The following is a 20563-nucleotide window of genomic DNA, read 5'->3' on the forward strand; positions in this document are numbered from 1 at the left end:
CGCGCAACCCACCGCGGAGGAGAAGGAATGGAGCGAGGGAAGAGAAGCGGCGCTAGCCACCGTCGTTCCCAGCGCGGCGCTTCCAACCTCCGATGCCGCCGCTGCGAGTCCCCGGCGCAGGAGCGCGGCCAGCGGCAGCGCGCTGCCGTAGCCATATAAGCGCGGCCCCGCTGCCCCGCCGCCGCCGCTCATAGGGCCGCCGGCGGGCCGCCGCGCTGGTTGGGCGCCGCGCCTGTCACTTACCGCCGAGCGGCGGGCGGGGCCGCGCCGAGCCCGGCCGAGCGGGCCGGCAGGTAACACCCCCCGGCCCCGCCGCGCCGCGGGCGGCCGCTGCCCGCCGTGCTGGGAGAGTCCACTCGCTCTGACTCACAGCGGGGCTGTGCGGGGGGCGCGGCAGGCCCAGATGGAGCGAAATCAGGAGAAAATAAAAGAAATAAGCACTAAACCCCAGCCTTTGCTAAAACTGTTTCCCAAGTACGCTGCCGTTCAAAGAGCGGGATGAGCGGCAGGGCCGGGAGGCGCGGGGCTCCCTCTCACCCTGCCCGCCGCTGCGAGCGCAGCCCCCCGGGGGAGCGCGGCTGCGGGCGCTGCGCGGCAGCGGCCACCTCCGCGGCGCGGCGCGGGAAAGGGCCGGGCCGTGTTTCCACCGGCGCGGAGCTCCGCGCACAACTTTCTGCGGGTTCCTTGCTGGGATGGAGGCCTGGGGGTGCTTCCGCGCTAGCTTCCCACCGGCCCTTCCCACGGCCTTCCTCCCCCTTCTGTGAGTTTTCTAAGTTTATCTGGTTGCGCGACAATTAGTCACGGGCCGTCTGAATTAAAGAAGAGTCGGACATGCGGAACCTTCCAGAGGGATGCAGAACGGCGGGCAGTGCAGGGCTCCAGGGCCGGCCGCGGATTCCCTCGCCTTTCTCTGGCTATTGCTCAGAGACTCTTTCTTCCCCTCTAGATTTTCGTGGGGAAGGGGTTCGGACACAGTTCGTTTCCAGACGCCGCGTATCCCAATGACACGGCACCTTGCCCTTTTATTTCATTCTATCATTACTTTCTGGCCAGAGGGAGCTACCTGCGGGCAGCGCTGGAGATGCTTTCCCCGCGGCCTCGCAGGTCCCCCGGGAGGCGCGGAGGGCGCCGGGGGCTCGCGGGCGCTCCCGACGCCGCGCTCGGAGCCCGACACGCCGCGGCTGCCGCGGCCCTTGCACGGGGCCACAGCGCCCACTAGCGGCCGGCGCTGCCCTCCGCCGGGGGAGCGCTGCCCCGCGGCTGTCCCCGCCGCCGCTCCCCCGCCCGCCTCCTGCCCGCTCCGGCGCCCACGCCGTTCCACCGGCAAAAGCCACCGGCAAAAGCCAAGCGGGGCGGCGGTACCGCTGCCCCGGGAGGTGGTACCGGGCTGGAGAGGCGGCCCACGCGAGGGGTGTGCGACAAGAGCCGTACCGAGGCTAAACAGGGGTGGTGTAAATGGCATAGTCGCTCCTGTGAAATCGAGGGGGTTACCGAATTTCTTCCAGTAGGGATTGCTTGCCAAAATAGTATCTGCAGAAAGGATTAAAAGTTAAACCCCAGTAAATTGCCGCGCTCTTTTCTGCCATTTCCCTACCTATTAGTCGAGGCATGCAAAGAACATCCTACCAAAAACCCTAGTAAAGAGCCAATTTTGCATAATTTTATTACTGAAGAAATATGTGTATTCGCTTAAAATTCGGCTTCGTGATGGTACTCGTCCGACTTTTAGACGAACGCCAAGAAGCTCTTATAAGGAAAATAACTGACACTGTAATTTATTTCCCGGGTAAATTTTGGAACCCAGCGTTCTCTTTCGACCCCTTTTGAACTAAACGGGTGTTTCAGCCTGGCAGAGCCCGCTCCTCCCGCTCGCAACACAGAGGAAAGAAATTGGAAGCGCGCTCGAAGCCCCATAGATTTTGAGTTAATTGTGTTCGGTAGTTCTCTAATGAAATCTACCACTCAAGAAAACAAGGAAATCAGTTTGCTTTTCACACAAAACATCGAATACGTTTTAAGTAAACTGCTTAATTAAATTTAATTTGCAATGTGGAAGGAATTGCAGATCCGGCGACGCAATTTGGTGGAAAAGGATCTGATTCCCGGGACGGAAACTTAGCACTCAAGTGGGAGCTTAGGTATCTATGCACACCAAGGGGCATCAAAGGAGAACTTCACCAGCAAGGGGAGGAAAGTACTTAATTATTAAACTTTTAAACAAATGTGTGGTGTGTAGCCGGTCGTGAGGCAATGTAAACACGGAGCCTGATAAATGCTTCCAGCAACAGAGACGTGTAAAATAGGTCTACCTCAATTTCGTGATGCTGCTGCTTCTGTTTGTTTAGAAGCAAAAGGTTACGAGCGGTGTTTTGTAGAAGTGGTGAGTAAACTGTGACCTCTAACTCTTCGTATCCTTGCTTTAAGTAAACCAGAGGAAATGAAGAGCCGTGGTATTGTCTGAAAATATCCTCTCGTAGCTAAATATATCACACGGCTTCTATTGTCCAGTGCCTAATCATTTTTACGCAAATACAGCTGTTTTACTCTACTGTCCAGCATCCTACCGATGCACACTGTAAGAGTATAAAAATCCAAGTTAATAAAATATTTTTTTCAGTAAAAACTAAGACAAAACTGGGCACTTGCTTCCGAGATAACCTAATCAATAAAGATTAAGATATCCACAGAAACGCGGGCTCGGTGGCTACTTTGCTCGGCCTTTTTGGCCGAGGATCCGCTCCCTGCGGTTGGGTCGGGCCGCAGGGCCCTTCCAGAGCCGCGCAGTTACCGACGGCTCCGAGCAGGGCCGGGCCGGGCCAAGAGGCGGGGGCCGGGGCCGGGGCCGGGCGGGGCAGGCGGCGCTCGGAGGGGCTGCGGCGGCGCGGAGCCCCTGGGCAGCGATCGCAATCCTTCCCCGGTCCCGACCCCTGCGCCCGCTGCATCGGCCTCCTGTCTTTCCAAGAAGCGCCTCGGACACGGGAGAAACGTGAGAGTAAATGCTGGGGACTGGGTTTTCAAAGCAAAAAAGCCGACAAGTGCTCGGAAGTTAGAAAGCGGCTTCGGCCGCCGCTTCTCTGGGGGCTGTTTCAGGAGGAGGTCCCGGCAGACATTTCGGGTTTCGCAAGGAGCGCGGTTTCCTGACAGACGAGCGCACAGGGAGCAGGCTGCGGGGGGAAATCCTGCCGCCGCCCCACGGCGCCCGGGCGGCCCGGCTCGGCGGGCGGGCATGGACGCACTAATGGACGGATGGAAGATGAGCGCTGCCAGCGAGCAGGTGAGACCTGCCTATCCCTTGCCTTCGCTGAATATCTGGGACTTTGCAGTTTGTGCCGGTTAAACCTCTATTCCTGTACCTCACACTAGCTTGAAAGATAAAAAATAAAATTCTGTTCATCACTGAATAACCTCTTTCACCTTCTTTCCAGCAGTGATGTCGGCAAAAATTAGGTAGATACGGGTTCTGGTACTACAAAATCTATAATGAAGGGCAGATAATCTGCATGGGAACAGGACTGAGCCCACAATCCCAGATTGTCTTTTAAACATCAGCCTAAACATGAAATTTTTGAAGTGGAAAAGCTCACCATAATTCATCATTATATGAAAATATACCAGTTTTGAAAGTCAAAAAGATATAACTCAATGGATACAATTACTGCTAAATTCAATAAAGAGCAATGATCATGACTGATGCTTATTCACTTAAATGGATTGTTTATCGTTTGTACAAAAGGCCAAGTGTGCCAGATACCTGCAACAGCTCTTAATACATAATTCACACTGCAACAGTGCATTTTCTGCACTTATGGTAGAGTAAGTACATGTCTAGATGTTAATTTGTCTTCACCAAGTCCATTTTAGAACTGTAGTTTTGGTCAACATAGTTTCTTAGAAAATGAGTTTGGCTCCTCCTGGATACACTACAGAATTCAAGCAGCCTTGTAATAAAAATCGTAAAGACGTTCATACATCCAAACCATGTCTTTTAATTGTGTTTGACTAGACTTATGCTGACTCTCTGTACCACTCCTTGAAAACAAAAATATTTACATTATTCTATGGTCTGTGATATGAGGGGTAGGAAAAACGACCTGGGATCAAGCTTCTGCTACAGAACAGGCCTTTTACTGTCAAAGGGGATCTCTATGTCCTTTGGAGAAGAGCTGATGCTGAGCTAGCATAACCCTCGATTCTAAGTGTCAGTCCATGGAAGATGATTGTACACATGAGGCTGTATGGTATGGAAATGTCAACAGAAACTCAGCACTCTTCTGCAGGCTAACAAAATGGTGGGATGGAAAGAGTGGAATAACCCTGAAATGCACATGTGGCAATACCAGCATAAGAATGGAACAGAGGTGCATGAAAGTCATGGTTCAGGCTCCTGCTAGACTGGCCCGTCAGCCCGAAACCTGGGCGCTTCACCATATCCTCCTGCCTTGGAATGAGCCTTAGGCACACAGACAGCTCCACAGCTCTCTTCTGAAATGAATCCCCCCTGTAACACAACCTGGAAGGTGTTCATTGACTTGAATTTCATCTGCATTTTCACGAAGTTGAGACCTTGTAATGACAGAGCTAAGACCCCAAAAGCTCTGAAAATGTTTAATGAAATACTGCATGCAGTTAAAAGTGAATAATAACCAACATCTCCATATTTGGTGTACATGCAAAAAACAGCAGAAACTCATTCCTGAGGGCATTTTCCCGAGATGTTAATAGCATCACAAAGAGGGAGGTATCAGCTTCGGGTCAGGAAGGACAATAGATAGGGTGAAGTGTATGAGGTGGCACATAGCTCAAGAGCAAAGGAGACATCAAAGGTCTTCTTTTTCAAGACAAGATAGGAATGGATGAACTGTTGATACTTTAGTGAGATTATACATACGAATGCAGTTGCTTGGCAGTGCTAATGTAATTGTCTTTGCTTTGTTAAGCTGCATGATGCTGTCCTTCCAATACATTTCTCAGGAGTCAGCTTTCCACTTGGGCTTGGAAAAATGATGATAAATGAACATGCAAAGTTCAAAGGGCAGTTTAGCAAATCACCAAAGTAAGAGCACATGTTTAACATGCTGTTCTAAGGCCTTCCACGCTCCTACCTTTGCCAGACAGATGCACTGTTTCATATTAAAATAATTATCCAGGACATTTATGAACAAGTTTGGGAAAACTAAGATCTCTTCTGTTACCATATAAGGGAAATGAATACTGCTCAAGGTAGGTGGCAACAAAAATGCCTACCTGCCTCCCTGGGGTGGTAAACAACACACAAAGTCCCAGAACAACCCAGAATTTGTCTAACCAAAATTTGAAGTTCAAACTTCAAACTGTAATAAAATAGAAATTAAATACTGAACACAATCACCAACAGCATTTTCTCTATGCAGACACATGCAGGGAGCTCACAGTTTAAACACTACATGTCAGTCTATGTTCCTGCATACTTTGTGTTAAAAGAGTGTGAAGTCGTACGGGAATACAAGAATATCCTGAGTTCTTACCATCAAATGTCAACTTGCCCCCTTTCCAAACTATATGCATCTATATTTTTCCTAGAAATCAACAGCATCTCTGAAGTCCTACAATAATTTTAAAAATAAAACCCTACAGCAATGCAAACATAACATTCACCCACACCAGGTCTACAAAGATCTGACACAGAGAATGCCTTAGGACAGCAAAGAGACAGCAGATTGCACCAACTGAAGTTCTACCCCAACAGAGGAAATCAAACCAAACCAAAGCAACGACCTAACTGCTTTTCCTTTTTTTTTTTTTTTTTTTTTTTTTTTTTTTTTTTTTTTTGTTTTTTTTTTTTTTTTTGTTTTGAGGGCAGGGGAAAGAGAAACAGGCAGTGAAATGTGGAATGGTAGGGGGGGCAATTTCATTTGGGATGGGCATTTTGTCCCAAAAATAATCTAATCCTAGAGGTGGGACTGAAAATAACCTGGTAACATCTAAGCCTACACAATGTTACATGCAGAGAACAAATGTTGCTCTTTAGCAGCAAATTAGGTGATGCAGAACAAAATGCTTGATACCACAGCTGTATGTGTGATTACTTAGCTTCTTGCTTTTAGAAGAGGAAACAAAACTGCATAGGTCTGTTTTGAGTATTGACTTTTAATAGCTTGTTTCTCATAAGGGAACAGGGGATGTTTTCTGCTTTAGAAATACAGGTATCAGTTGACCTTTAAATACAGCCTGCTCCTGCCAACAGGTCATGTACATGATTTATTTGGCTTCAGCTTTTGTTTTTATGCATTAAGCAACTTTCAACCTTCTTCTGTCATACAATATATAGACAAATTTAAGTACAGTAATAGTGTGGGTATTTTACCATCTTCACATTTTCTTGACATACTGGACAAAGTGATACATATCAGTCTGTCCCCCCAAGCCCCAGTTTCAGACAAAGCTTGTTGAATACTGCTTTCAGTGGCACATTCAACTTGCTCCCATATTTAATTTGCTAAATCTACAGAAACAGATCCTTTGGGAATATCAGGAACTATTTCCAGCTTTGTCCAGTGACATTCAAATGCTCAGGCCAACTACTGGTAATTTTATGGTTACTGTCATTTTATGGTTACTACAGATGTTGCACAGACAGGAAAAAGTTTTAGAACTGGACAAGCTATAGTAATCTAGATTTTGGTAGAGGAATTACATACAAAAACGGGGACTTATATATATAGTTTTCAATCTGTAGTTTCATTTTTCAAAATAAAACCTGTATATATAAATGGATAATATTCAAGATCTGTATAACAGTTGCTTTCTGGCTAAAACAAAGTATTTAGACAGAATCTCACTTTCTGTTTTTCAGTTCAAATATACTAGCCAGTCCAGTCCTTTGGGAGAAGAAACTTCCATTTTTAAATCCTTTAGGATGCATCAGATTCATTATATGCTAATGACCTTAACTTATACAATATATTATATTATGAGGTGAACGGAAGGGGTTAGGTATAGGAAGTATCAGTCTGGGTGCAGTAAGCCAAACAGGCATTTAAACATGATACTACAGCTGAAATAAGTCTCTGTCAGAACAAAAACCAACATTCATAAAAACAGCAGCAGCCATCAATAACATTCACAACTGCAGGGACTTTTTTACTGTGTGTGATTTTGCATTATAAGTAGAAGCCACAATAGTTTAAAGCAAAATTTAAAAAAATATTACTATAGTCTTGAATTTAATAATGTGAATTGTCACTCTTATAGCTGTTTATAGAAGTGTACTAAAAAAATTTACTTAAAACATATGAATTTAAGACTTTCACTTTATTCAGCAAATTGGTTTATTTACACAATGGGGAACGCTGGTTGAATGCTGTCAGTGTAATAAAAACAAATCTAACAGAGACAATACTGAACTCTCTCTATGTATTCATAGCAGAAATGACAAACTATTTCCTTACCTGTATCAGGAACATCAAGCGCAACAATGGGACAGTATCATAGGACACTGATTTAACAATAAACCACAGAGGTCCAGTAATACTATGGCAATTTACTCATGTATTTACTGACTTTAAAATAAAAACATTAAAAGTCAGCAATACGCAGTAAAAAGTTCTGTCAATTATCAGAGTCAAACTCTGATGAGTAGGTCAGTAAAACCTTATCAGATCATCCACAGTTCATAAAGTGACATGAGTTGCTTCAGACCACCAATACAGAAACAAAATTGATGAAAACAGATTATCCTCTAAAAGGCAATGATGATCTGATAAGGGTTTAACTTAATGGAAGTTAAAAAAAATAAGAATTGCAGAGCACAGCCCCTATTAGAACAAGCTAACTTTCCAACTTTCAAAAAAGACAAAAAAAAATTTGAGAGAAAGAAAAAAAAACAAAAAACACTTCAACATGAAGCTACCATACAAAGTTTTTGTTTTCCTTTTTTTGTTGTTTTTTGTTTGTTTCTTTTTTTTTCTTTTAAGAGTTCAGAGTTGAAATTTAATCCTGGCTTTTTAGGGAGAAGGACAGTTTTGGCCTAGACTTTCCTTTGCCCAGGATAATTTTTTGCTCTTCCTTTTGCTGACGCTGTCTCTCTTGTTCTAGTTTCATCCTCTCCTCATGAATCTTTCTTTGTTCTTCAACAATTTTCAATTGTTCTTCAGCCTATATAGGAAAATGGTAACATTTAGGCCAGTGTATTTTGTAGTCATAAAAGCAATTTACAAGTCCATATTAACTTCCAAACAGGTCGAATCCTGTGTAAGTATGTAAGCAGTTCTGCCTGAGCTGGGTGCCATAGTTGGTTTCAGTGAAACCATTTATAAAATAGTTATTTGAATTGAGTTTAAAAGAAACACTGAGAACTTTCTATAGCTAGTGCATTGAAATCTGGAGTGCTTACATGCCAAGTTTTTCAGCATTGCTTTGCAAACAACACATTAAATTTTAAATAAGGAAGACATTGTACACATCATGAAAATGTCCCAACACTTGTCACATGCAAGCTGAAGTAACATACACACATAAGGAAGTCACATATCTTCAGGCCGAAGTCTCCCTGCTCCAAAACCCATCTAAAAACCCCTCCTAATCCAAAACCATCTTCACTTGATTTGCAACTAGTCAATCCTTACATTGACCTATGGTTCTTACAGCTCTCCCAGTGGTCTTCTAAAGGTGCTTATTACATCAGTCAATACTTTAAATTTTCCATTTGTCCTGTTTCTACCATTAGAGGTTGCGAAAAGGGTAAAACAGAAAGAAATCTAAAGCAGATGTAGTTCAAGGAAAAAGATTTAAGAAGCCTCATTTTTATATGAAAGAGGTGTAATTACTTGGGCAATTGAAACTGACAGAGTTCAGTCAGGATTTAGAAGCAGCTTAGTTTGTCTTATCATCAATTGATTAGAATCAGCTAAATCATATTGAATGTTTTCATGTGGCAAGCACCTGATTTAAAAGGGCTTAAGAAGACCAACGTAAGTTAGACTTTCCTCGCTTACACATCTTAAGCTTATGCTGAAAGTCCCTTTCAGCACTTCTACATCAACATTATACTAGAATCAAATCTAGTTTGTACTTGTCCTGCTCAACAAAACAGAATCAGTCACACAAAGCTGAACATGTTGGCAAACTTACTTCAACCCTCCCCATGAGATTGAGTTAAAACATACTTTTTAAATTCTGAAGGCAGCAATTTCCCCTCTAAATTAACTGCATCCAAAATATTTTACCAGCCTAGTGTTACTGCTAAGGATCTGGTCTTTCATGCTTAGGGGAAGGAGAGCAACGTTACTGATGGAACCAGCAATAGGCAAGTTAAACTCTAGAAAAGGTTGATTTGTTTATTTTAATTGTGTTGCAAATCTCGCAGAGACACCTGTATTTCCCTACAGAACAGTTACTACACCTTCACATACCAGTTTAGCTTGTGCTTCTGCAATTTTTCGATTATTCTCTTCTAGTATTCGCTCTAGTTCCTCACGCTTTGCACGCTCTTCTTCCTAAAGGGGAGGACAGGGCAAGATGTTAGTAAAGTAAAATACTCATTTCTGCATGTTCACTAATCTTTCTCAGAATTCTTTTGTGAACTGACTTAAAAGTGGCAGCTTTACAGCCACCTATTTTTCCTCACAACGGTAAACTGTGCAGCCACTAAAACTGGTTTCTAGCACTCAATTTAAATCATCCCGCCCAGTCCAAACAGCAACCAACTAAACCCTCCCTAATCACAGAATCCTGACAATTTATTACTAGAATTTTAATATCACACAAATCAACAAGGACAACTACAAAAACTGGATAGTATTTACCAAATTAAAAAGTAATATAGAAAATATAAATAAAGTGAATAGTTTGTCTCACCAATTAAGTATACCTACGTATTCTTTACCTATACTCCTTTAATCAGCATTAAAAGTTGAATATTTACTGTCTTGTCCAGTGTCCTGCAGAGTGTGCTCCTCGGCTGCCATACGCGCCAGCTTCCTCTTTAAAATGATTTGTACTGTTAGCTTGGCAATACCTGCATCAGCAGCTCAACCATTTATAAAGAAACAACATACAAGGAAGGCTGAGCTGAGGAATGCAGATGTTTATGGTAAGAAGGAACAAAAATATGTAAATCATTCCTAAGGCAAACAGTTAATAAGAAAAATACATTTACTGTTAGTGAAAAATACAAATGGTAATCCATACTTCATGGAGCTATGGGCTTCTTTCATGGGGAGAATGGACTTAACATTCAGTATTCTGACAATTTTAAGACAGCTGAAACTGTCTGCAGTATGAACTTGGAATTCAGGAGTCCAGGGAAGGCAAGATCAGGAAATAAAGCCTTGTAATTGTTGTTTTCTTGGTGAATTTTATGGAACTTTGTTATGCAACTCAAATATGAAGACTGCGTGAAAAATTTTGAAGTGTTTCAGTTCACATAATATATATCCAAATTATTTTTGTATTTGGAAGATTTAAAGTTAGCCAGAAGTTTGTGTCTGTGTAAGAAAAAAAAGTTAATACGAACAAAGCAAGCATATGAAAACTTCTTACTATGACTAGTAACCAGCTACTAGCTAGCACACTTCACTCCAGGCATGGAGGTTCGTTCTGCATTACAAGGAACTGGTGGGACTTCTCCACGTGACGACAATACCAAAAATATCTTTTTTAAAAAAACAAGTCATCCGTCTGATCAAATGAAAACCTCTACATATGAAGAATTTGCTGACTACAAACATGTAAAGTCAACTTAAACTCTGATATTAAAGTCTGAATTTGCAAAAAAAGTATAATTAATTCATTCTTTTTAGTATTTATTGTAACTCAGCATTCCATTTGTTTCCATTTAATTTGATACTATGTGACTGACAAGTCACATCTAGTATGAAGGGGAAAGCTGCAATGCTACTGTCTCTCCTTTCGCAAGCCAATCAAAATATTAATTTAAAATGAACTGTGTAGGATGCACAGAGTGAAAAAAGCATTTAACACTTATGACTATTTAGCACAAATTTCCTCTATGGTTTGAAGTTTGTCTTGAAATTTCTGGATCCTGGAATGATTGGTGCAGGCAGGCATCAAAGCCTTTTAGTAGCAAATTACTGTCTCACAGAAAGACATTTTCAGCTTCTGCTCCAGCTGCTGATTAAAAAACAAAACAAAACAACAAAAAAAGGCCCCAAAAACCCAAGTCACACGTTCAGCTTGACTTCAGACAAGGGCAACCTGCTCTTTTATAACTTCTAGGGAGAAAAAAGGAGTTGTTAGTAGTTATTAAAAATGGATATAATGATTTGGACAGAGATCCTTCGTGAAGACATGGATAGGCTTATGCTCGAAGTCCCAGAATTAGTCCAATGTATGCTCAAGGAAAATGTTCATTTTAAATGAAGAATAAGAAACCTATTTGTTAAAGACAGGTACTGCAGCTCACTGCTGGACCCTGCTTTTTGCCTGGCTGAAGGCAAAAGCCTCTTACAGTCTAGGTAAACAAAATGAAACAAATGAAGGATACATAATTACATATTTTTTAATACCCTTCCCCAAAAATGAAAGGACTGCTGATAAATCCTGCAGCCATGGCAAAAGTTTCAAACAATTCTGAAATATATGTAGGTCAGTTCCATTAAGAATCAAGTATCCTTGTTCAGGTTTTAGGAGAGTAACTGTTTAAATATCAGTGAGCTCCTCTGAATAGGCTAGAAATTAAGTTTCGCAGTAATGCAAGTTTATATGAGAAGGGAATTAGATTTGCTGTATTCCATCTCTTTGTGAACCGAACAGGAGGCACAAACCGACACTGAAAGTTTTGCCATGGACTGTCTCTACTTTCCAAACGACCGAGCGTTACCTCTCTGGCTTTTTGTGCTGCAAGTTCAGCTTGTCGCTGTCGCTCGAGTTCTTCGAGCAACTGCTTTTCCATGATGCGCTTAGCCTCCTCCACCCTGCGCAGCACCTCTCGCTCAATCTCATCCTTCCTTTTCTCCAACTCTTCTTCCACGCGTTTAGCTACAAGTTCTTCCACCCTTCGAGCAGTTTCTTCCTCTATGAGTTTCTCTTCAATTTCTTGTTGACGACTGCAAAATGCAAACACGAGGATTACATTTTTAATCAATAACGTTGGCACTGAAACTAACTCCTTCAACACACACCATCAGCTATGCTACTGAATGTTCTACACATAGATTATATATTGAAAGAATATTTTGCCCTACATTTAAAGACAGTGAATATTCAGGCAGTATAACAGGGAATCCATTCAGACCATTCCTTATTTAGTATCTTTCTATATAACAGACTAAATTGAGGACAACTTATCATACTATTTCTTGATCACAACTGGGGGGGGAAAGAAAAAACCCAACCCAAACCAACATCTACAACACCATGCCCCCCTCCTCCAAAAAATCCAAACCCCACCCAACTTTGACCATCATTTACCCTTCAGGAGTTTATATGGTCTCAATTTTAAGCCATATATAGCAATAATATCCTGTAAAATCTTGCCTTAAAGCCACCACCTTAGAGGCATCAAACAATTTCCAGTACCTTAAAACAGAAGACAGAAGCAATAAAATTTGTGATTTCAAATTTGTGATTTTACCTAGAATTCCAAGTGTTATACCTGTTATCTAGTAATCCAATCATTTATCTTAACAAATTCCAATAACTTCAGATCTTAACTTTTTTTTTTTTTTTTATTGCAGGACTCCATTTCTACCATAATGATCAAAACCAAATTATATCAATACCAAGCACTATATAAATCCTTGCAAACTGCATCTTTCTATGTTCAGAATTTTGGAAATATTTTCAAATGTCTTGCCCTTATTTTAGTTGAGCAGCAGTATTATCACTCAGCCTGATCACTGTTTTAATTTTTCATTAAAAATTATACAAAAATCAGGTAAATTTACAGGTTAATTACCACACACAGAAAAAACTCCAGGTAGTAATCACAAGTGCAACATGGCAATTAGATATCCAAGGATGAACAGCAGTGAATACTCTGTATTTCATGCAGCACAATTCATCTGGAGTTATTATGGGCTTTGGGGAGAAGATTCTTGGTTTTAAACTTGATATTGAACTTCCATTTCAAATATTCCATGAAGTACAGAACAATCTTATGAAACTTTTCTTCTGTTCTAGCCTGCCAGCAACACAAATCCAAGATTTAGAAGAACAACTACTGTTGTAGTATCTTAATATCCTGTCATTTTCAGAATGACTGCATTTTCTTATCTCATTTGGAAAATCTTTCCTAATCTATCTTACTTGAAAAACAACTAATTAAAAATAAGTTGCATAATTTACCAACTTTTAGATGACCCAGGGCACAACTTTCAAATATGCAATAGGAGATGTGAAGTATGGATTACTTATCTAGATAACCATGGGAAATAAAAGGTGAAAGGCTCCCAATTTCCCCTACTCATGTGCCATCTTTTCAAAACTACTGAGCTACGTGGACCTACTACACTTACTGAACTAAGTGGATCTCCTTCAGTAGAAAGTTTTGGAATCCCCAACTCAATAATTCGGCCAGAGAACACCAATTTTAGTCTTACAGTCCTCAAGAGATAACAAATTTAGCGGGGGGCACATTAGACCAGCATTCATCTTTCCAAAATGGACTTGAAGTGATTTTTTTCAGGAAAAAAACCCCAAAGCAATGTAAGGCAAACAAAAAACCTAGAATAGTCCCAGAAAAATGCATCAACCCCAGTCAAATAAATATGATTTTAAAAGGTTTCCCTTCCCTCTTATTCATCAGTGAGTACTCTCACCATCCTGAACCAATATTGCTTAGTATACATAAGAGGCTAGGGTTCCAGAAAAATAAATTGTCATTAAAATCATACTCTCATGTTTTATTAAACTACCATAGCTTTAAATTTAACGTCAGGAAATCTAGGAAAAGTTAGCAAATTGAATAAAGAGTGCATAGTTACAAAAATACCACTTTATTCATATCGGAAATAGATTTTCAAATATCCTCAGCAACTGATGATGCACTCAAATTAAGCACTGTGCCTGCACACGTTCCATTATTCTCACTCCAACCAACTCCATTCAAATTTAATTAAATGAATCAAACGTATTTTTAGACTTATAGGCAATGATATTACAATGGCTTAGACCTTATTAAGAAAATAAAATTATAAACAGAGATATAAGTCTTAGTGGTTTATTCTTTAGCACACCAACTATTTTTTTTTTTTTAAATCACATGAACTTACAGTATTTTATCATTTTATCATCCTGGCCTACTGAGTTATGATTCCAGAGCAACAGATATGTCACTAATGTAAAAGACTATTTTTCGTATGATCCATTTTCTTCTGAAAGACTAATTGTATGAAATCTGCAGAAAAGCAACAGCTTACATTTTACTAAACTTCTGAGGGGAAAAATTATACCTGCAAGGCAAGGAAATGAGCACTATAGGAAAAGGCTGAAGTTAGGCTGTGTATTGAGATCTGAACAAGACATTAGAAGAAGAAATTCAGTTCCAATGTATAAAATGTCTGCTAATGGATTCAGTCAGAAAGGAAATACTTCTTTCCTTATCTAACATGAATCTATACCAACATACCTAACACAATTTACAGATAGCTTACTAAAATACTATACTTCTCTACTCTAAGTTTTATTGCTTTTTTTTTTTTTAGCTTAAAGTGTGTTGCAGAAGTATCAAAATTCCATCCATACCCAATCTTTTCCAATACTGGTTCCTCCTCAAATGTCTACTATTCTGTAGCAAGCATTGCTGAAATATCATATTCCTTCTATAGAGACTTCATAAGCTTTTTAAAATTTCAAAGCTAACTTACATAGAAAATTTACTTACACATGAACTAAACCAGCCCCCAAGTACTAGAATAAACTACTCATTCTATTCTTAAATTTTTAAGCACATTCCAGTTCTTCATTGTAGATATGCACACAATATTTTTTCTCAATTTAGGTACTGAATTCTAAACCACGAAACTAGGATCAGTATGTCAAAATATGTCAGTTTTCACATGTTTGTGTTACTGTGGAAGTTTTTGATTGTCAAAACTCTGAAGTTAGCAAAGGTGATTATCTTCAAAGGAAAATGAAAGTGACAGCTTGGGCTCACCAAGCCCAACTAGTATTTCCTGAGAACGATATGGCTTAAGCAAAGCTCCACCTGAGAATCAGCAGCACCACTTGGCTTCATATGTACAAACAAGTGCTTTTTCTGGATAAGGTGGTCCAATGAGCAAAGGTAGTGCTCAAAAAAAAGAATTGCCTGATTACAAACCATTCTTCTCTCTGCTGCATAAAAGTCGGTTTTATAACTTTATATGCTGCTAAACATATTACTGCATCCCCATCGTTTATTAAAAGTATTTATATCTGCAGACTTAATAAATAACCACACTCCCCATAAACTGAAAAAACGGCAAGGTTTCAAATGAAACAAGTCAGCGGATGTCACTGTCACATTTGGCAAGAAAGTAATCCCACAGCGTTAATACAGCAGCTGCAGAGTTTCTTGAAACCCTCACTCGAGCACCTCCAGATGCCTCCGCTCGGCGCGTAACCAGCTCCACGCCACGAAGGGGAGGGGCGGCCGTGCGGCAGCGCAGCACAAAGCCTCAGGGGCGCCGCGGCCTCCCCGCACAGGGAAGTTTAGGAGGAGCAGTGCGGCAGGGAGAGAGCAGCGCCGGCGGACGGCAGCGGGCAGAGCCGGCCCCGGGGAGGAGGCGTGCGGGGGGCTCGCACCCGAGTGGGCGGCTCCTAACGCACCTGAGGGAGCCGGGCTCCGAGAGAGGGGCGGATGGCGGGAAAACAGGCATTGCTCCGGCCGCAGCGAGGCCCAAAGGCCTGCAGCCGGCCGCAGGCGGCCCTAGCTCGCAGAGAGAAGGCGCAGAGAGAGAGGCACCGAGCGCTTCCCTTCCTCCCCCATCCCTCACCACCCCCTCGTCCCCAGCGCAGGCCCGGGGCTCACATTTTCCGCTGCCGCTCGAACTCTGCTTTTTTCTCCTCCTCCTCCCGCTTCTGTTTCTCATCCAGGCTGCTGCGCTTGCTCACCGTGCGCCCGAAGATGTCGATACGGTCGGGGGGGGAGGAGGCGCGGTCGCGGTCCCGGTCCCGGTCGCGCCGGGAGGAAGGGGCCGTATTGGAGCGCGAGCGGGAGCGGGACTCCCGGCGCCGGTTCCGCTTGCTCTCCCGGGACTTGGAGCGCTTCCTTGCCCGCTCCTTTTCTCGGGATCGAGACCGCGATCGGCTCCGGTTCTTCTTGTTGTGCTTGGAGCTCTTGGTGTGCTTGGAGCGGGACGAGCTCCGGCTGCGGGACCGACCCATCCCGGCAGAGGAGAGAAGAGGCCGCGCCGGTCACCGCTCGACCACCCCCGCCCCCTTTGCTAGCGGCGCCTGGGAGAGGTGCGAGGAGGCTCTGCGCGCATCAGCACCGCCCTGGCGGGCCCTTCGTCTTCTCCCTTTCCACCGCTTTGCGCTGCGAGGAAAAGGAACAGGCCCCGGGAGCGGGAGCGAGTCCGGACGCAGCCAAGATGGCGGCCCTGGCTGAGCACTGACTCTCCTCTCCCGCCCCACAATGCACCGCGCCGTGCTCGAGCCCTTCGCTCCCCTCCCCGCCGCCTCCGGCGCCGCTCCGGAGGAGCACGAGAGCACTCGGCAATCTTCGGCAGCCAATGGCAAGCGGCGCTCGGAGCGGGCCCCTCGGCGGCCGTCGCGGGGAGCGCGTCGGCCGAGGGGTCGCCTCAGAGAGAATTGCTGTGTTTCCTTTGAAAGTTCTCTCAAACATTGATTATCTTCTTTTTATTTTCTTTTGATAGGGGGAACAGAGAGAATTATCACTGCAGGTGAAGGAAGTTGCGAAAAACACTTAGAACCCTCAGTAAATTATGAAAATGAGTTTTTGAATTTTCTGTTGTACCACTGTGAAAATCCACCCTTAAAGGAAATAATCGCCTGAGATTCGTAAATTATCATTAGTAGAAAGGAACGACAAAAATCCGAGGGGTCGCAAACAACCAGAAAGTTTTATTAGTGAATTACACACTTGGCAAAGAAATTAGTATGATAGTCCCTGACCTACTGTACAAGCACACGGCATTGGGTTTTGGATAAAGGCGCAGGGTGAAAGGGAAGAGAAGAATTAAAGAGGGGAAAATGAATTAAAGAAAGATGAAAAAGAAGTCAGTCCTGGTTCTAGCACCGACCCAGCTGAGGGGATGTCAGTCCAGCTGTGTCCGTCTGGCCGATGAGATGCCCAGGATGCCAGGGCTCTGTGTCCTGCTGGTTTCAGCGTGGCACAGGGAAGGGCTGTCACATTTAAACGTATTTACCTGTAAACATTATTGTCCATTGTTACAGGTGTGCAGGCATAGGGGAATGTGAACTCAGTGGTATCCAGGTCAGGCAGAGAGTATGAACTCCGAGGTTCTATAGGCATCTGTGTAGGATGGTTTTATCCCAGTTCTGCCATGTAATTGTTAGCCGTTTCTGCGATGACAAAATTTGGAACTGGTGTTATTCTTTATTTCAGTAAACTGGTGCAATCTATAGATAGTTAACCTCTTTCTTTACTTTTAGTTCCTTGATATCTTTCACAACTTGTATGCCTTTTTTTTTTTTTTTTAATAGGTCTGCATTTTTTCTAAGTACTTTTACTAAGCTTGCAAAACATTCCTGTAGCCACTGGACATAATCCAATCTCACTAAAATGTCTTTTCTTCTAATCATTTGATTGCCTTGCCTTCTTCTTTCTCAAAGGAAGACTTTCTTATTTTGAAATTCAGTCTATCTAGTACCAAAACTGAATCAAATGGAAGCATCTTTCTGATGGGTCACTGTGCAAGTAACAGCGGAGTAATGGACACGGTGGAACCTGCACGGCAGGAATTCCAGTGCCACAGGCCCTGGGCACTCTTGTTTGTCCCTAGCCCGGGGGAGGCTTATGCAACAGGTAACTAAGGAAGTTGATAATCAGACCTTTTAGCCCCTGACCGGGTGGGTGAGTTTCTAGCTGGCACCTTTCCTGCAGCAACTTGTCTGCAAGTGTGTGCTGGAGCTTTTGAATTCGCATGGTGCATCAGGTTCTGGAGGAAAAATGGATCATAGTTTTTTTAGTACTACATGTCATAGTGGATGTACTAAACTTGACCTGAAATGTTACAGGGAGGAAGGGGCAGAATTAATTATTGTATAGTCACTTGTAACTATAAATGAGTTTAAAAAATATTTCTCATAAACCGAGTTTTGTCCTTGGTAAGTCACTATAACCTGGACAATTTATTGTTATTTTTTCCTATTTAGTAATATTGACTCATCAGAACTATAAAATGTAATATGCAATATTTTGTGAGAACAATTAATTATGATCTACTGTGTAGAATTAAAGAATTATATAGATTAATGCAATAATTTTCCCCAATCCATTATTCCATTGTTCCATCTCTTTTTTTAAAGTTTCCAAATTCATAAGAACACAAGATTTTTAATACCTGTAATAGTTTAAGGTCATTAGTCTATTTACTTTGTTATTTATGAGGACTAAATTCTAGTACTTCTGGAAAAAGCTGCTTGTCCTCTTAAAAATACTTTCCTAATATTCCCAATAGATGAAAAATTAGTAGAAGAACATTTCTATCTATGGGGTTTTTTTTCTTTAGTTTGGTAGTTGTTTGATTGCTGCTTTTTTTTTAAATTATATAATCTTATTTTTCCTAGCCTACTAGAAGTAAAATATTTAATATTAGTAAAATATTAATATTTAGGTGCTTTTTTTTCTGGATATAATTACAATTGATATGGAATAACAGTACCAAAAGGAACTTTTTAGTAAATACTTAATTTAAAACCTTTGTTTAATTACATAGTTTAATTTCTTGTTTTCAATTAATTAAAAAAGATGGTAATTTCCCTTGTCAGTTTCTGTTCAAAATTTTCAATATTTGATTAAAATAATGCAATTTCTTTTTATTAAATAATATTAGAAATTTGAAGTTTTTAATCCCATGTAAATACATGTTTTATTCCCAGTACACAAGACATACTGAATTTCCATGCACTCTTGTGTTTTTGCATTTTTTTTCCATTTTAATCTATCTCAGTATATTAAAATGCATAATTTGCTTCTTAAAACGGTTGCCTTGGAGTTGGAAAATACCTTATTTGACAGCCAAATAGTGGCATAATTAAAGCACCTCACCCTTCTTTACCTTGGCTACTGTCATCACATGAAATCTCTCAACCCATAGGCACTTGGGGGTAGCTCCATGGTGATACTGTGTTCTCATAATCTCCAAATTGTACCTGCTCCTGCTTGCACCACCACTTCTGTCATTAGCTGGGTCAAGAGGGATCTTGGGAGATTAAAGGTGGATTATTTTGGGTTGTGCTAGTGTGGCACAGCTGGATGTGAGATCTTTGCAATAGGTCTAAATTAGAAGTACTCTGGAGGGCAAGCAGGGGAAGAAAGCAAGAGTATAATAGGATAAGGTGTTTGGTATGTAATTTGCTGTCATCTGGTATAGTCTGCCTCACAATAGTAACGGGGCAGAAGTAGCACAGAAGAGCTAAGGAAGAAAAGGTGGTTTAAATGTGTATTGGTTCTTTCAAAGCAGCCAGAGTTTTATTACAAGGTCAGAAACTGTGAATACAGGTTGGGGTGTTTAAATTTTTATTTTTTATTCTAAGTGAGTCAGCGCTCGGATTCATGTAATGTAGATCACAGAAGCTGCACAGGAGTAGAAGTTGTATTACTTAGTCGCTTTATAATGATTTTTTAATGCCCAATGCTGGAGTCGCTTGTTGTGCTTATGCATTTTCTGTCAGGTGCTTTGTTTCTCTTTGAGCAGCTCTGTGGAGTTCTGAGCTGCTAAGCTGCAGAGGTGGGGAGATGAAGCACTCGGGAGACTGGCAGAACAGCTGTGAGGAAGGCATGGCAGGAGCATGGAACAGTTGGCAGAAAGAGAATTATTCTTTCTAAAACTTGAGAGAACAAGTCACCAAAACTCTGCTTCAAAGGACTGTGAAAAGGGGGAAAATCACTTTAACTGAAAGAATGTAGAGGAAATGCTGGAAAACGAGAAATTAAATAAATGGAAAGAGTTTTCACATGGTTCCTATAAAGGAAAGTTGAGTAGATTGTATACATAAGTATAGTTATTAGGTAAAATAACTATTTTCCTCTTTTCCATATGTTCAGATGATAATCTTGTCCTTGGAAATGAGCAATACTGTCCAGAATGCTGTTGAAAGTGTTTTGTAATTTGAATATGCAAAAAGGCACAGCTTAAGTAATCAGGACTAGTGTGTGTATATATGAGATTCAAATTAATTTAAAACAATATCTGGTTTCTTTCCCGTGTGGATTTAGTTTTAGAAAATAAATAAAATTGCCAAATTTAGATCAATGTGGGAATTTAAAAATTAGTTATCAATTTGGGAATTTTAAAATTACATTAATTATCAATGGCAGACAACATTTTTTTTTTTTTTTCTTTATGTAAGACCACTAACCACTTTTTTAACATTTGGAATGCTTTTATTCTGTCTACATGAAAGAAGGGAAAGGAATGGTCATTTGCATGCTTTG

At 41.7% G+C, this 20563-nt stretch overlaps 1 protein-coding gene across 1 annotated transcript; it reads right to left on the bottom strand.

Moving 5' to 3' along the window:
- Positions 1 to 7289: 7289 nt before the first annotated feature.
- Positions 7290 to 16530, bottom strand: ARGLU1 (arginine and glutamate rich 1). Its single transcript, XM_058824961.1, has 4 exons — positions 15950 to 16530; positions 11819 to 12044; positions 9390 to 9473; positions 7290 to 8133 (listed from the first exon to the last, which is right to left on the bottom strand). Exons 1-4 carry the CDS (start codon positions 16303 to 16305, stop codon positions 7969 to 7971), a joined length of 831 nt encoding a protein of 276 aa, XP_058680944.1. The 5' UTR covers positions 16306 to 16530; the 3' UTR covers positions 7290 to 7968.
- Between the last annotated feature and the right edge of the window lie 4033 nt (positions 16531 to 20563).

This window comes from Ammospiza caudacuta, chromosome 2 (assembly GCF_027887145.1).
Source record: "Ammospiza caudacuta isolate bAmmCau1 chromosome 2, bAmmCau1.pri, whole genome shotgun sequence".
NCBI classification, from domain to species: domain Eukaryota; kingdom Metazoa; phylum Chordata; class Aves; order Passeriformes; family Passerellidae; genus Ammospiza; species Ammospiza caudacuta.

What these genes read in the sequence shown, in the direction of transcription:
- ARGLU1 (XM_058824961.1), bottom strand. Translation starts at nt 16,305, where the DNA reads ATGGGTCGGTCCCGCAGCCGGAGCTCGTCCCGCTCCAAGCACACCAAG. An exon ending in TTCGAGCGGCAGCGGAAAAT is followed by an intron (nt 12,045 to 15,949) that starts GTGAGCCCCGGG and finishes TGCATTTTGCAG; the next exon opens with TCGTCAACAAGAAATTGAAG. An exon ending in CAGCACAAAAAGCCAGAGAG is followed by an intron (nt 9,474 to 11,818) that starts GTAACGCTCGGT and finishes CCTCCCCTTTAG; the next exon opens with GAAGAAGAGCGTGCAAAGCG.